Genomic DNA, 14,647 nt, shown 5'->3' with positions numbered 1-14,647 from the left:
AGGAGGTCCCGCCTCAGTGAGCTGCCGGCCAATCAGCGGGCGCCACCGGGAGCGGTGGCCACAGCTGGGACTGCAGCCCAACCGACCGAGGAGAATACCAAGGAGCCGGGACTGAAGGTAAGTTTGGGCTGCCTCACCAGGGGAATCGGTCGTGACCTGGTGAGGCTAGGGTGGTTGTTTGGGGGGAGTGGGGGGGGCGTCTTGGATCCCGGGGTTGGGTTGGGAGGCGGGGGCGGCGCTCAATCGGGCACCCTGTGCCTGATTGCCAGGCCACCACCCCCCACCCCACCCCCATCCCGGGGTGCGGAAAGGCCGGTAGCTATAGCTGGGCGGCCTTTCATGTCCCCGGCACACTCGCTTGCCACGGGTAAAATACCCGTGGAGGTGGGCGAGGGCCCTTAAGTGGCTGTTAAGTGGCCCCTTAAGGGTGTTGATTGGCCTCGGGCGGGCGGGCCGCTTCTCACCCCCGGAACCCCCGCCGGATCTCCGTAAACTGGTCGGAGGCGGAATCAGGGCGGTTAGGCCTCCCAGAGCCTGCCGCTCAATTCTACGCCGTCCCCCACGCCACCATCCGACCCACTGCGGCGGCGTAAAATTCCGGCCAGTATGTTCAGCAGAGGAAGAGAAAACATTTTTTTGAGCACCTGTCATGTTTGCATATTGCATTACATTCCATTTACTAGAGATCTATAATATGTTAAATTAATAGAAATAGTCAAAGTCCTACTACTTTCATTATTTATCACTTACTGTGACGAAACTAGCAAAATAGGTACACAAATATCTCAAAATGTAAACCTTGGCATCTTCCATGCTTCCTGAAATCCTCTTAAATTAGCTCCACAGGCCTCATACAGTGCGCATGTCCAGTCTCCCAGTGCTCTCATGTGGATACTAAAGTGGTCTTCTTCAGAAGCAGAGGTTAATGTGAATGGATGCCATTCAAAGCGAGATATTGAAGGACAATGCAGGAAGATGTACTGACCGGGCTTCATTTTAAAGCCATGCTTTTTCATCTGAAGCTCAAGAACCCTGGAGGGATGTACTATCACCTGTCCATCAAAAGAATGAGTAAAAGTTAAGTTCTTAACGTGAATAGTCATGTAAGGTATTGTATATATTACCTATATTTACAGCATTTCATTGCAAAATCAAAAGGTTCATCAGCTCTTAGAGATGTTAATGTTGAATCTTAGCTTAGAAAAATATGATAAAGGTTCACTTTTAATTTAAAAATTTAAAAGGTCTTTAAAATCTAAGCTTGGTATCAGCTAATCACTACTTCCTGATCTTCATTTTCATCCTTCAGACTTGATGGTGGCTTGCACTATGGCTCCTGTCTGTCAACCTTCGTTGAAAAATATTTTGTACATTGTTTCAATATTTATTGTACTAACTGTACTATAGCTATAATTTATTCATCAGGGTAACGGGAAAGCCAACTAACCAAACCTGTCAATGTCAATGACTTTTTCTTAATATTTGGTCGAGCAGCAGCAAGTTCTGCGATGACAGAATCTAGAGGTTACACACATCAGTCATAGGACCACCTGATACACCATGTGTCACCATCAGTTGCAATGAGATTTATCACTGGCTGCTGGGTCAAGTACATTAAAAAAATAAACCGTGGTCCAACACAAAGGAGGGCAAATGCGAATCTGTCAGATGAGATGATTTCTGAGTACAGAACAAATGATAATATGCAGGTATGTAAACAAGTGCTCCTGAAAAGGTTTAAAAACCAGTCTTTACCTTTGTAATCACAACTTTTTGCAGAGATCTGCAAAACCGAATCAATCTTTCGCAAATGTACAGCAAGACAGGGCCCAAAACCCATTTCCAGGTCTGAAAAGAAAGTGTAAAAGTATTGCTCAAACCAGCTCAATAAAAAGCTTTTTCATTGTCACTGGAGAAATTGCCTCACTTTTTGATTTGCTGAGGTCCTTTCTGAGCTATATTGTTTTTTGTAATTTTAATGGAATAGAATATAATGAATTTTTAAAGCAGCCACACTCTGCAATTTGCAATATAATTATTGGTCCAGAAATTGCTGCAAAGGCAGGTTTGGCAGTCAGTGATGATAATTGAACTTTTTAGCTCAACGTTGATATCGCACTATACTTGAGCTGCAAATTGCTGGAATTTTGATAGGATAATGTCGCAGTGATGTCAGTGTCGTATCTGGGACCTCATGAACATAATGTCCTGTTGTCTACCTCCTTAACAAATGAAAGTAAAGGATAGAGAAAAAAACAGAGTGAGCGATCGAAGAGGAAATAGGTTGAAGAGTTCGAGTTTGAAACAGGGAAATAAAGAGGGGGAAAGAGGGAATGAATTAGGGAGAAAAAAGAGACAGAAAGAAAAATAAGAAAAAAAGTTAATTACCAAACAGAAGCCGAGAACAAGATGTGTCTGGGGATTATTGTGTTGTTTCTTGAGAATTTAATGAGTGAATGGCAGGGCAGGTGTATGAAATGTACAAGCATTCGTGCCCATGAAGTATAGAAACAGCTCTGTCCATTATGATCAAGAATAGTGCAACACCCAGTGGGTATACCATTACGCTGCTTTCATAGGAATATAGCAATTTCTAGATGAGAAAAGACCACAATTTAGTTCACCTTAGACCACCTTGGTGGTCATGTGATAAAATGATAATGGGTTTGTTGCCTAATCGTAGCAATCAATATTGATCAATTAATCTACATCAGACCCAGACATGAGGCAACGAAAGCCCCAGTTTGGAGAACTTTGGGAAGCATAGGTACAAAGTCATCTTTAAAGAATGCTGCATTAACCATATACTTGAACACAAAATGTTATTTTCTGAAATAAATCTATCTAATTGACATTTCTGAGTGTTGAAATGGCTTTGCATCCGAAAAAATATTGCCTTCTGACACTAACAGGCATGTGAATGGCAAGACTGACACAAAAATACTACCAAAACTGATAAAAAGAAAAAAGAAATCTCTAAAAACAATTTTCTACCTGCAGGAATGAGATTGCACAGCCTACTGGATGTCCCTGGTTGAGACAGGACTATAAATCATATAATTACCAGCATCTTCTATGACATTAATTATCACCCCTAAATAGCTGCAGCAGGAAAATTTCATATTACCTCGAGAACCCAGCAATTTCAAGCTCAGCATTAAGTTCAGAGGGAACCTCACTGTGAAAAGGACTTTTATCAGCTTTGGGAATCCTAAAGGAGGAGCAGTGGAAATCCTCTCGCAATTTGTGGAAAATTGGAACTCATGATGTATTTCCTTTAGTCTACAAATTGCTGGATTTTTAACAAATAATATTGGTGAATGCCATAAGTGTGTCATTATAATCCCAGCAATTTGAAACAAAACTGTGACTTAAAGTTGCGCCAATAGGAAGTAAGACATATCCCAAAGATTTTTAAATAATAAGTAGATATCCGAGTGTATCAAGCCTGTGTCCTCAGTACCTTGCTCTACGGCAGCGATGCCTGGACAACGTACGTCAGCCAAGAGCGACGTCTCAATTCATTCCATCTTCACTACCTCCGGAGAATCCTTGGCATCAGGTGACAGGACCGTATCTCCAACACAGAAGTCCTTGAGGCGGCCAACATCCCCAGCAGATACACCCTACTGAGCCAGCGGCGCTTGAGATGGCTTGGCCATGTGAGTCGCATGGAAGATGGCAGGATCCCCAAGGACACTTTGTACAGCGAGCTCGCCACTGGTATCAGACCCACCGGCCGTCCATGTCTCCGCTTTACAGCAAACGCGACATGAAGTCCTGTGACATTGATCGTGGGAGTCAGTTGCCAGTGATCGCCAGAGCTGGCGGGCAGCCATAAAGGCGGGGCTAAAGTGTGGCGAGTCGAAGAGACTTAGCAGTTGGTAGGACAAAAGACAGAAGCACAAGGGGAGAGCCAACTGTGTAACAGCCCCGACAACCAATTCTATCTGCAGTACCTGTGGAAGAGTCTGTCACTCTAGAATTGGCCTTTATAGCCACTCCAGGCGCTGCTCCACAAACCACTGACCACCTCCAGGCACATACCCATTGTCTCTCAAGACAAGGAGGCCAAAGAAGAAGAAGAAGAAGATAACGCTTGTAGTTTCATAATTAATCAATTCTAAACATTATTCAACAACTGAAAAGGAAGCCAAGCAAGTAGCAGCGAGTTCCATAACATTATACATACTGTAAGATTCTATGGGGGAACTTTAACCAATACAAACAAGCAGGTTTGGGTCAGGTGGGGGTGTTAAAGTCTAAAAAATCAGATTCCTGACCCAAACCCACCTCCAAAGCACCCACTTCTGGCTTTAACTGAGGCGATAAGCTTGGCAGGAGATCAACCTGTTGCAAGGGGGCAGGTCAGTACTTTAAATATGATAATAAGCCAGTGAGTATTGTTGTCATTAACCTTTTTGAATTTTGCTGTTGTTGGTTGGGTTTTCTCGCCGAGATCAATTCCCCGTCCCCTGCTCCCACTCCAGGATCGACCCCCTCTCCCCGTGGATTGGTCCCCTCTCCACACTCCGAAAGTATTCCCCTCCGTAGCTTGGACTTACCTGGTCCTGCAGCCTCCATCGACCGACTGGAAGCCCAGCCTGGCTTCCGGGCGGGGAACCCATTGGCGATATCATGTGAACGCTGTGAAGTTAAAATTCCACAGCATGTGGGGAAATCCTGATTTTTGGGATCACCACGCCTTCCTGACCCACACTCCAGGCAGGTTAACTAAAAATCCAGGCCAATGATTCTAATGTTGCTCCAAAGCTCTATCTCCCTCTGAAAGATACTCCAACTGAGAGCTGATTAAAAGAGATTACTATTTACGGTCTCCCACCAAAGGTATATTCATGGCAATATTGTTTCTTCTCAAATCACTATCTGTGCTCATGCACTAAATTTTTTTTCACTAACTCAAATGTTCCTCAGGGCTCTGTGCACTCTCCTAATCTGTCCCTGCTTCACATCAATGACCTAATTTATTCATTTAATCCTAATTTTTAGTTGCTGATTTAATTCATCAATTTCATTCAAATTCCATTCATATCCACAACCTCCAGTCTCCTTGCACAGCCCTCACTACATCTTGATCTTCACAATGCCATTCAGTTGGGCAACAAATATCTTCTTCCATCATACATGGTTCTTCATGTCTTTTGCAAGTCTAACTATATTATTTTATTATTGATGGCTGTATCCTTAATCCTTCATCTATTGACATTCGCGACCTCACTCTGACCTCAAGTGCAATTTTCATTGATCCTGCAATGCCAAAGCTCCAAGAAACTTGTTTTTCTCTTTCATACTTCCTTTCCCCTCAAGAATTATTAACTTTCCATACAGATCACATCTGTCCAAGATCCAAAAACTGCTCCCATATCTGGGGAGGTAATGGACAGCTTACAAGAAAAACCATATCATTTAATTTGCAATACCTCAACCACCTTGTAGCTTCCAACCTTTCTCTGTTGCAACCTTTATTTTATCAATGCTGCTGTAGTCAATCTCCTCTGAATCTTCCTTTCTTGTTCTTTCTGATGTTCAAGACTGTGTTTTTCCTCATCCCTGCATCCACACTGTGTTGAAATTAAAACTCACCACACTGTCTCCTACTCTAAATCATTCTTTTCAGGACCTCCTCTTGTCTTCCTCCGATAATTGCTCTGCTTTTAAAACTCAAGCCTTGGTGCCACCTCATCAGTATCTCCTGTTTTAACTTACATTTTACTCTTTTTAACCTTGCAGTTATCCCACACCTTCACCTTCTTCTTGGCTTCTTAACTTAATAACTTGTCCCAAATCTGAACAGGCCATATTAGATTTAATGATGAGTAATGAGCATGAATTAGTCAACAATCTAAAGTAATGGAAAACCTAGCTAACAGTAGCTAAAACATGATTGAGTTCATAGGTGTACGGTAGCATAGTGGTTATGGTACTGGGCTAGTAATCCAGAGACCTCGACTAATGATCCAGAGACATGAGCTCAAATCCCACCATGAATCTGGGGAATTTAAATTCAGTTCGATAAATAAATCTGTAATAAAAGCTAGTATCAGTAATGGTGACCATGAAAATATTGAATTGTCAGAATATCCTGGCTGTGGTGCTGAAGACTTGTGCTCCAGAACTAGGCCAAGTTGTTCAAGTACAGCTATAATGCTGGTGTCCACCTGACAAAGTGAAAAATTGTCCACGTATGTCATGTCCATAAAAAACAGGACCGATCCAATGCAGACAGTTACTGCCCTATCAAAGTGATGAAAGGGGTCATTGACAGTGCTATCAAGTGGCACCTGCTCGCCAAAAACCAGCTCAGTTTGGGTTCCGCCAGTACTACTCAGCTGTCGACCTTATGACAGCATAAGGTCAGAAGTGGGGATGCTCATTGATGATTGCACATGCTTCAGTTCCATTCACAACACCTCAGATAATGAAACAGTCTCTGCCTGCACACAGCAAGACCTGGACAACATTCAGGCTTGGGCTGATAATTGACAAGTAATATTCATGTCAGGCAATTACCATCTCCAAAAAAAGAGAATCTAACCACATTCCCTTGACACTCAACAGCATTACCATCATAAATCCCTCACCATCAACATCTTCGGGGTTACCATTGACCAGGAACTTAACTGGACCAGCCATATAAATACTGTGGCTTCAACAGAAAGTCAAAGGTTGGGTATTCTGCAGTGAGTCACTCATCACCTGACCCTAAAAGACTTTCCACCACCTACAAGGCTCAAGGCAAGAATGTGATGGAATACTCCCCACTTGCCAGGATGGGTGCAGCTCCAACAGCACTCAAGAAGCTTGACACCATCCAGGATAAAGCAGCCCGCTTGATTGGCATCCCATCCACAAGCTTAAACATTCACTCCCTCCGCCATTGATGCATTGTGGCTGAAGTGTGTATCATCTATAAGATGCATGGCAACAACTTGCCAAGGTTTCTTTAACAGCAGCTTCCAAACCTGTGACTTCTACCAACTAGAAGGTCAAAGGACAGCAAGCGCATAGGAACATCACTACCTCCAAGTTCCCCTCCCAGTCACAGACCATCTTGACTTCAAAATATATTGCTCTTCCTGCACCCTTGATGTGTCAAAATCCTGGAACGCCCTCCCAAACAGCACTGTGGAGTTCCTTCACCACATGGACTGCAGCAGTTCAAGAGGTTGGCTCAGCACCACCTTCTTCAGAGAAATTAGGGATGGGCAATAAATGCTGGCCCTGCCAGCAATGCCCACATCCCGTGAATGAATTAAACAAAATTCGATATCAGGGTTGAGAGGAAGAAGGGCAAGTCACCGACGAAGGTTTTAAATTTTGGTAATGTTGACTTAGGAGGGAATTGCCAGAACTTGACCATCAGACTGGGTAGTACTATAAGGGATAAAATTACATATGAACTGTGAGATGTGCTTAGGGAGGTATTTGGTAGAAAACAAGAGCTATACATACCCCCTGAAGTCCAAGAGCTAAACTTGTGTAATTAAACAACCTTGGTCAATATAAAACTAAAAGAAGGGGTTTATGTGAATGCGGAGAACAGTAGTGATCCTGCAGACAGGGAGAGATATAACGAACAGTAAAGGGGTACAAAGAAAATAGTAAGAGCTGCAAAAAGGGAACAAGAGAAAAAGCTTCTGAGGAATACCAAGGCCAAATCTGACAATATTTACAAGTATATTAAGATAAAGAAGGTGACTAAAGTTAATGTGGGCCACTTAAAGGCAGACATGGTTGATATTGTAATTGAAAATTATGGAATAACAAACTGGTTAAATATTTACTTTGTATCGGTCTTCATGGAGGAGGATGAGGATAAAGTACCAGACAAACTAGGGAAACTAAAAGTCAGTAAAAGGGAGGAATGTATTAGATTTGATATAAGTAAGAAAATGGTAATCGAGAAAATAGTGAGTCTAAAGATAGACAGATCTTCAGGACCTGATGGGTTCCACTCAAGGTTATTAAAAGAAGTAGGTGAGGAAATTGTTGATACTTTAGTCATGATCTTACAAAACTCTCATGATTCAGTAAGTGCCCCCTTGGAGTGGAAAATTTCCAATGACTCCTCATTAAGATAATCAGGAGAGATAAACTCAAAAATAATAGGCCTATTTTCTAATGTCTGTTACTCGAATCTATGAAGTTACGAGAATCTATTGGGACAGAGTGACGGAGCATTTGAACAGACATGAACTGATCAGAGAGAGAGTCAGCATGGATGTGTAAAAGGTAAGTCACGTCTAACAAACCTAGTTGAATATTTTGAGGAGGTAACGAACAAGATAGATAAGGGACTGGCTATGGATGTTAATTACACGGACCTCCAGAAGGCACAGTGGCGCAGTGGTTAGCACCACAGCCCCACAGCTCCAGCGACCTGGGTTTGATTCTGGGTACTGCCTGTGCGGAGTTTGCAAGTTCTCCCTGTGATCATGTGGGTTTTCGTTGGGTGCTCCGGTTTCCTCCCACAGCCAACGAGTTGCAGGTTGATAAGTAAATTGGCCATTGTAAATTGCCCCTACTGTAGGTAGGTGGTAGGAGAATGGTGGGGATGTGGTAGAGAATATGGGGTTAATGTAGGATTAGTATAAATGGGTGGTTGTTGGTCGGCACAGACTCGGTGGGCCGAAGGGCCTGTTTCAGTGCTGTATCACAAAATAAAAGGCATTCGATTATGTTCCACATAATAGACTATTAGTAAATAGGAGAGCACATGGAATTGAAGACAATTTATTGACACTTGTAGGGAATTGGTTAGGAGATAGGAGAGAGAGGGTGGGGATGATGTATATGAACCCAAGCTGGCAAGATGTAACTGGTGGTACCCTGCAGGGATCTGTACTGGGGATTCAGCTTTTCATTATATTTATAAAGGACTTAGATGGAGGAATAGATAACTGTATTTCCAAATTTGCTGACCCAAGTTAGGTTGCACAGTAACTAGTGTCGATGGAGCAGAGAGTTCCAAAAGGACATTGATAGATAAAGTGCCCATTTAATGGTCCAAGTACAGAAATCACTAAAAGCTAGTGGAGAGGTACAAAACTAATTAAAAAGGCTGATGGAATATGAACCTTTATCTCAAGGGCCTCTGAAATTGGCCTTGGAGAGGGTGCAGCACGGATTCATCAGAATGGTACTGGGCTAATAGGGTTAAAATTTTTTAAATTTTTACATTTTTTTATTCATTCATGGGATGTGGGCGTCACTGGCCAGGCCAGCATTTATTGCCCATTATTAGTTGCCCTTGAGAAGGTAGTGGTGTGCTGCCTTCTTGAACCGCTGCAGTCCATGTGAGGTAGGTACACCCACAGTGCTGTTAGGAAGGGTGCTCCAGGACTTTGACCCAGCGACAGTGAAGGAACGGCGATATAGTTCCAAGTCAGGATGGAGTGTGACTTGGACGGGAACTTGCAGTTGGTGATGTTCCCATGCATCTGCTGCTCTTGTCCTTCGAGGTGGTAGAGGTCGCGGGTTTGGAAGGTGTTGCCTAAGGAGCCTTGGTGCATCTTGTAGATGGTACACACTGCTGCCACTGTGCGTTGGTGGTGAAGGGAGTGAATGTTTTTTGTGGATGGTGTGCCAATCAAGCAGGCTGCTTTGTTCTGGATGGTGTCGAGCTTCTGGAGTGTTGTTGGAGCTGCACCCAACCAGGCAAGTGGAGATTATTCCATCACACTCCTGGCTTGTGCCTTGTAGATGCTAAACAGGCTTTGGGGAGTCAGGAGGTGAGTTACTCGCCGCAGGATTCCTAGCCTCTGACCTGCTTTTGTAGCCACGGTATTTATATGACTACTCCAGTTCAGTTTCTGGTCAATGGTAGCCCCTAGGATGTTGATAGTGGGGGTTTCAGCGATAGTAATGCCATTGACTGTCATGGGGAGATGGTTAGATTCTCTCTTGTTGGAGATGGTCATTGCCTGGCACTTGTGTGCCGCGAATGTTACTTGCCAGTTATCAGCCCAAGCCTGGATATTGTCCAGGTCTTGCTGCATTTCTACACGGACTGCTTCAGTATTTGAGGAGTCGCGAATGGTGCTGAACATTATGCAATCATCAACGAACATCCCCATTTCTGACCTTATGACTGAAGGAAGGTCATTGATGAAGCAGCTGAAGATGGTTGGGCCTGGGACACTACCCTGAGGAACTCCTGCAGTGATGTCCTGGGGCTCAGATGATTGACCTCCAACAACCACAGCCATCTTCCTCTGCGCTAGGTATGACTCCAACCAGCTGAGAGTTTTTCCCCTGATTCCCATTGACTCCAGTTTTGCTAGGGCTCCTTGATGCCATACTCAGTCAAATGCTGCCTTGATGTCAAGGGCAGACACTCACACCTCACCTCTTGAGTTCAGCTCTTTTGTCCATGTTTGAACCATGAGGTCAGGAGCTGAGTGGCCCTGGTGGAATCAAACTGAACGTCACTGAGCAAGTTATTGCTAAGCAAGTGCTGCTTGATAGCACTGTTGATGACACCTTCCATCACTTTACTGATGATTGAGAGTAGACTGATGGGGCGGTAATTGGCTGTGTTGGACTTGTCCTGCTTTTTGTGGACAGGATATACCTGGGCAATTTTCCACATTGCCGGGTAGATGCCAGTGTTGTAGCTATACTGGAACAGCTTGGCTAGGGGCGTGACAAGTTCTGGAGCACAGGTCTTCATTACTATTGCCGGAATATTGTCAGGGCCCATAGCCTTTGCAGTATCCAGTGCCTTCAGTCGTTTCTTGATATCACGCGGAGTGAATCGAATTGGCTGAAGTCTGGCATCTGTAATGCTGGGGACTTCAGGAGGAGGCCGAGATGGATCATCAACTCGGCACTTCTGGCTGAAGATTGTTGCAAATGCTTCAGCCTTATCTTTCGCACTAATGTACTGGGCTCCCCCATCATTGAGGATGGGGATATTTGTGGAGCCACCGCCTCCAGTTAGTTGTTTAATTGTCCACCACCATTCACGACTGGATGTGGCAGGACTGCAGATCTTAGATCTGATCCGTTGGTTATGCGATCGCTTAGCTCTGTCTGTTGCATGCGGCTTACGCAGTTTGGCATGCAAGTAGTCCTGTGTTGTAGCTTCACCAGGTTGACACCTCATTTTGAGGTATGCCTGGTGCTGCTCCTGGCATGCCCTCCTGCACTCTTGAACCAGGGTTGGTCTTCTGGCTTGATGGTAATGGTGGAGTGGGGGATATGCCGGGTCATGAGGTTACAGATTGTGGTTGAGTACAATTCTGCTGCTGCTGATGGCCCACAGCACCTCATGGATGCCCAGTTTTGCATTGCTAGATCTGTTCGAAATCTATTCCATTTAGCACGGTGATAGTGCCACACAACACGATGGACGGTATCCTCAATGTGAAGGCAGGACTTCGTCTCCACAAGGACTGTGCGGTGGTCACTCCTATCAATACAGTCATGGACAGAAGCATCTGCAGCAGGAAGATTGCTGAGGACAAGGTCAAGTATGTTTTTCCCTCGTGTTGCTTCCCCCACCACCTGCCGCAGACCCAGTCTAGCAGATATGTCCTTTAGTACTCGGCCAGCTCGGTCAGTAGTGGTGCTACCGAGCCACTCTTGGTGATGGACATTGAAGTCCCCCACCCAGAGTACATTTTGTGCCCTTGCCACTCTCAGTGCTTCCTCCAAGTGGTGTTCAACATGGAGGAGTACTGACTCATCAGCTGAGGGAGGGCGGTAGGTGGTAATCAGCAGGAGGTTACCTTGCCCATGTTTGACCTGATGCCATGGGACTTCATGGGGTCCGGAGTCGATGTTGAGGACTCCCAGGGCAACTCCCTCCCTACTGTAGACCACTGTCCTACCACCTCTGCTGGGTCTGTCCTGCCGGTAGGACAGGACATACCCAGGGATAGTGATTGCAGTGTCTGGGACATTGTCTGTAAGGTATGATTCCGTGAGTATGACTATGTCAGGTTGTTGCTTGACTAGTCTGTGGGACAGCTCTCCTAACTTTGGCACAAGCCCCCAGATGTTAGTAAGGAGGACTTTGCAGGGTCGACAGGGCTGTGTTTGCCGTTGTCATTTCCGGTGCCTAGGTTGATGCCAGTTGGTCCGTCCGGTTTCATTCCTTTTTATTGACTTCGTAGCGGTTAGATACAACTGAGTGGCTTGCTAGGCCATTTCAGAGGGCATGTAAGAGTTAACCACATTGCTGTGGGTCTGGAGTCACATGTAGGCCAGACCAGGTAAGGACAGCAGATTTCCTTCCCTGAAGGACATTAGTGAACCAGATGGGTTTTTACAACAATCGGCAATGGTTTCATGGCCATCATTAGACTAGCTTTTAATTCCAGATTTATTAATTAAATTCAAATTGCACCTTCTGCTGTGGTGGGATTCGAACCCATGTCTCCAGATCTATACCCTGGGTCTCTAGGTTATTAGTCCAGTGATAATACCACTATGCCACCGCCTCCAATTTATGAGCACAGGTTGCATAGAATAAGCTTATATTTCCTTGAATATAGAAGATTAAGGGGAGATCTAATTGAGGTGTTTGAGGCTCTTAAGAAGTAATGTCAGAATGCACTTGTTGGACAAAGGGTAGTGGAAATCTGGAACGCTCTCCCCCAAAAAGCTGTTGAAGGTAGATCAATGGAAAATTTCAAAACTCAGTTTCATAGATTTTTGTTAGTCAAGGATATTAAGAGATATGGAACCAAGGTCAGTAAATAGAGTTACGATATAAAGTTTGAGGGGGCTGATTGGCCTGTTCCTGTTCCTACGTTATGGTGTGATACTGCCTTTCCTGCAAGAAAGCAATAAGCTATGCTCAAAATTGAATTTGAAAACAAAACAAAGGTTGTGAAACTGCAATTATAAAATCTTTTTCAGATATTTTGTAACACAAAAATTTATATTTTACATTTTTTTACCACATGTTCAATCAGATATAACATAGGGAATCCACAACCTCTTTAGTTGAATCAGCACAGGAACTGGAGTAGGCCTTTCAGCCCCTCGAATCTGCTCCACCATTCAGTTAGATCATGACTGGTCTGTACCTTATCTCCACCTACCCACCTTGATTCCATATCCCTTAATAAGCTTGCCTAACAAAAATCTATCCATCTCAGTTTTGAAATTTTCCAAATGATTTAGATTTAGATATACAGCACTGAAACAGGCCCTTCAGCTCACCGAGTCTGTGCCGACCAACAACCACCCATTTATACTAATTCTACACTAATCCCATATTCCTACCACATCCTTACCTGTCCCTATATTCCCCTACCACCTACCTAAACTCGGGGCAATTTATAATGGCCAATTTACCTATCAACCTGCAAGTCTTTTGGCTGTGGGAGGAAACTGGAGCACCCAGAGGAAACCCACGCAGACACAGGGAGAACTTGCAAACTCCACACAGGCAGTACCCAGAATTGAACCCGGGTCGCTGGAGCTGTGAGGCTGCGGTGCTAACCACTGCGCCACTTTGCCGCCCTTTAGACTCAACAGGAAGGAAAAAAAACAAAAAGCAGTATAAACTGAATGGCACAATTATAAAGGGGCTGGAGGAACAAAGAGACCGAGGGATTCACATGCACAAATTTTTATTCACTTTTTGATTGCAATCGTACCCTGGCTACAACACACCCACTTCCAGGTTTAATGGAAGTATGTTTGGATGCATGCAAGTAAACTACTCGCCGCAGTTGTGGTTTTAATTTAGTGCAGGAGGGTGGATAGTTATGGTAAATTAACGTTCATGGTGCTGGCCCTTTGAAAGTTAATAAGGTGTTAAATTAATGTCTCCTGTACGGCTTTCCCATGCTCAGGAAACTGTCTCATGAAATGGAGGCTAAATTGAGCTACAATTTGGGTGGGTATTTAAACTTGTGATTGTTCCATCTGAATAAAAGCTCATTTATTACAGCTGGTGTTACAATTTCCTCTGGCAAATATTTGGCACAGAGCTCTTGTGTGGATAAAGTGTTCTCTAAATTTTGGAGACTTTCAAACCAACAGGATCAGGATGGGATGTGCATTGCATATGTTTTACATCACATCAGAAGAGGAAGACTATCACCGTGCACAGCAACAATGACTTACTCTGGTGCGGTCAGTCTGTGCACAGGAAGGAGATGTACTGGAGAGATCCACTGGAGAGGATCAACTGAGTGCTTTGCTAGGTCATTTCAGACGGCAGTTAAGAGTCAACCATATTGCTATAGGTCTGGAGTCACAAGCAGGCCAGACCAGGTAAGGACAGCAGATTTCCTTCCATAAAGGACATTAGTGAACCATATATTTTTTACAACAATTGATGATAGTTTCATGGCACCATTATTGAGATTAGCTTTCAATTCCAGATTGTTTTAAATTCCACCATTTGAACCCGTATCTCCAGAGCATTAGTCTGTGTCTCTGGGTTACTAGTCCAGTAACATTACTACTACGCCACCATCTCACCTAAGCCATAACCCTTTGTGTGAAGATATGTTTCTTAGATTCTGACACCAGTTTTAGTACCACAATTGTTGCCTGGTAGAGGTTGAATAACTTAGCATAGGCCAGGGATCAAATGTGCAATCATCCCGACTTGCATGGCTCAGTAAAATAAGTTATGGTAGTGTACTGGCTATGATAGTGA

The 14,647-nt window shown here is 44.1% G+C and overlaps 1 protein-coding gene across 1 annotated transcript in view; it reads right to left on the bottom strand.

The window, feature by feature from the left end:
• Positions 1 to 14,647, bottom strand: part of LOC137376786 (NADPH oxidase 3-like) — a 113,581-nt gene that overhangs the window by 56,676 nt on the left and 42,258 nt on the right. The window contains exons 8-9 of the mRNA XM_068045795.1: positions 1,756 to 1,848; positions 799 to 1,052 (exon numbers count right to left, since the gene is read on the bottom strand). Of these exons, the coding sequence (XP_067901896.1) occupies positions 799 to 1,052; positions 1,756 to 1,848 (347 nt within the window). The remainder of the gene's footprint in view (positions 1 to 798; positions 1,053 to 1,755; positions 1,849 to 14,647) is intronic.

The sequence above is a fragment of the Heterodontus francisci genome, chromosome 13 (assembly GCF_036365525.1).
Source record: "Heterodontus francisci isolate sHetFra1 chromosome 13, sHetFra1.hap1, whole genome shotgun sequence".
Taxonomy (NCBI): domain Eukaryota; kingdom Metazoa; phylum Chordata; class Chondrichthyes; order Heterodontiformes; family Heterodontidae; genus Heterodontus; species Heterodontus francisci.
This window is presented reverse-complemented; position numbering and strand designations above follow the sequence as displayed.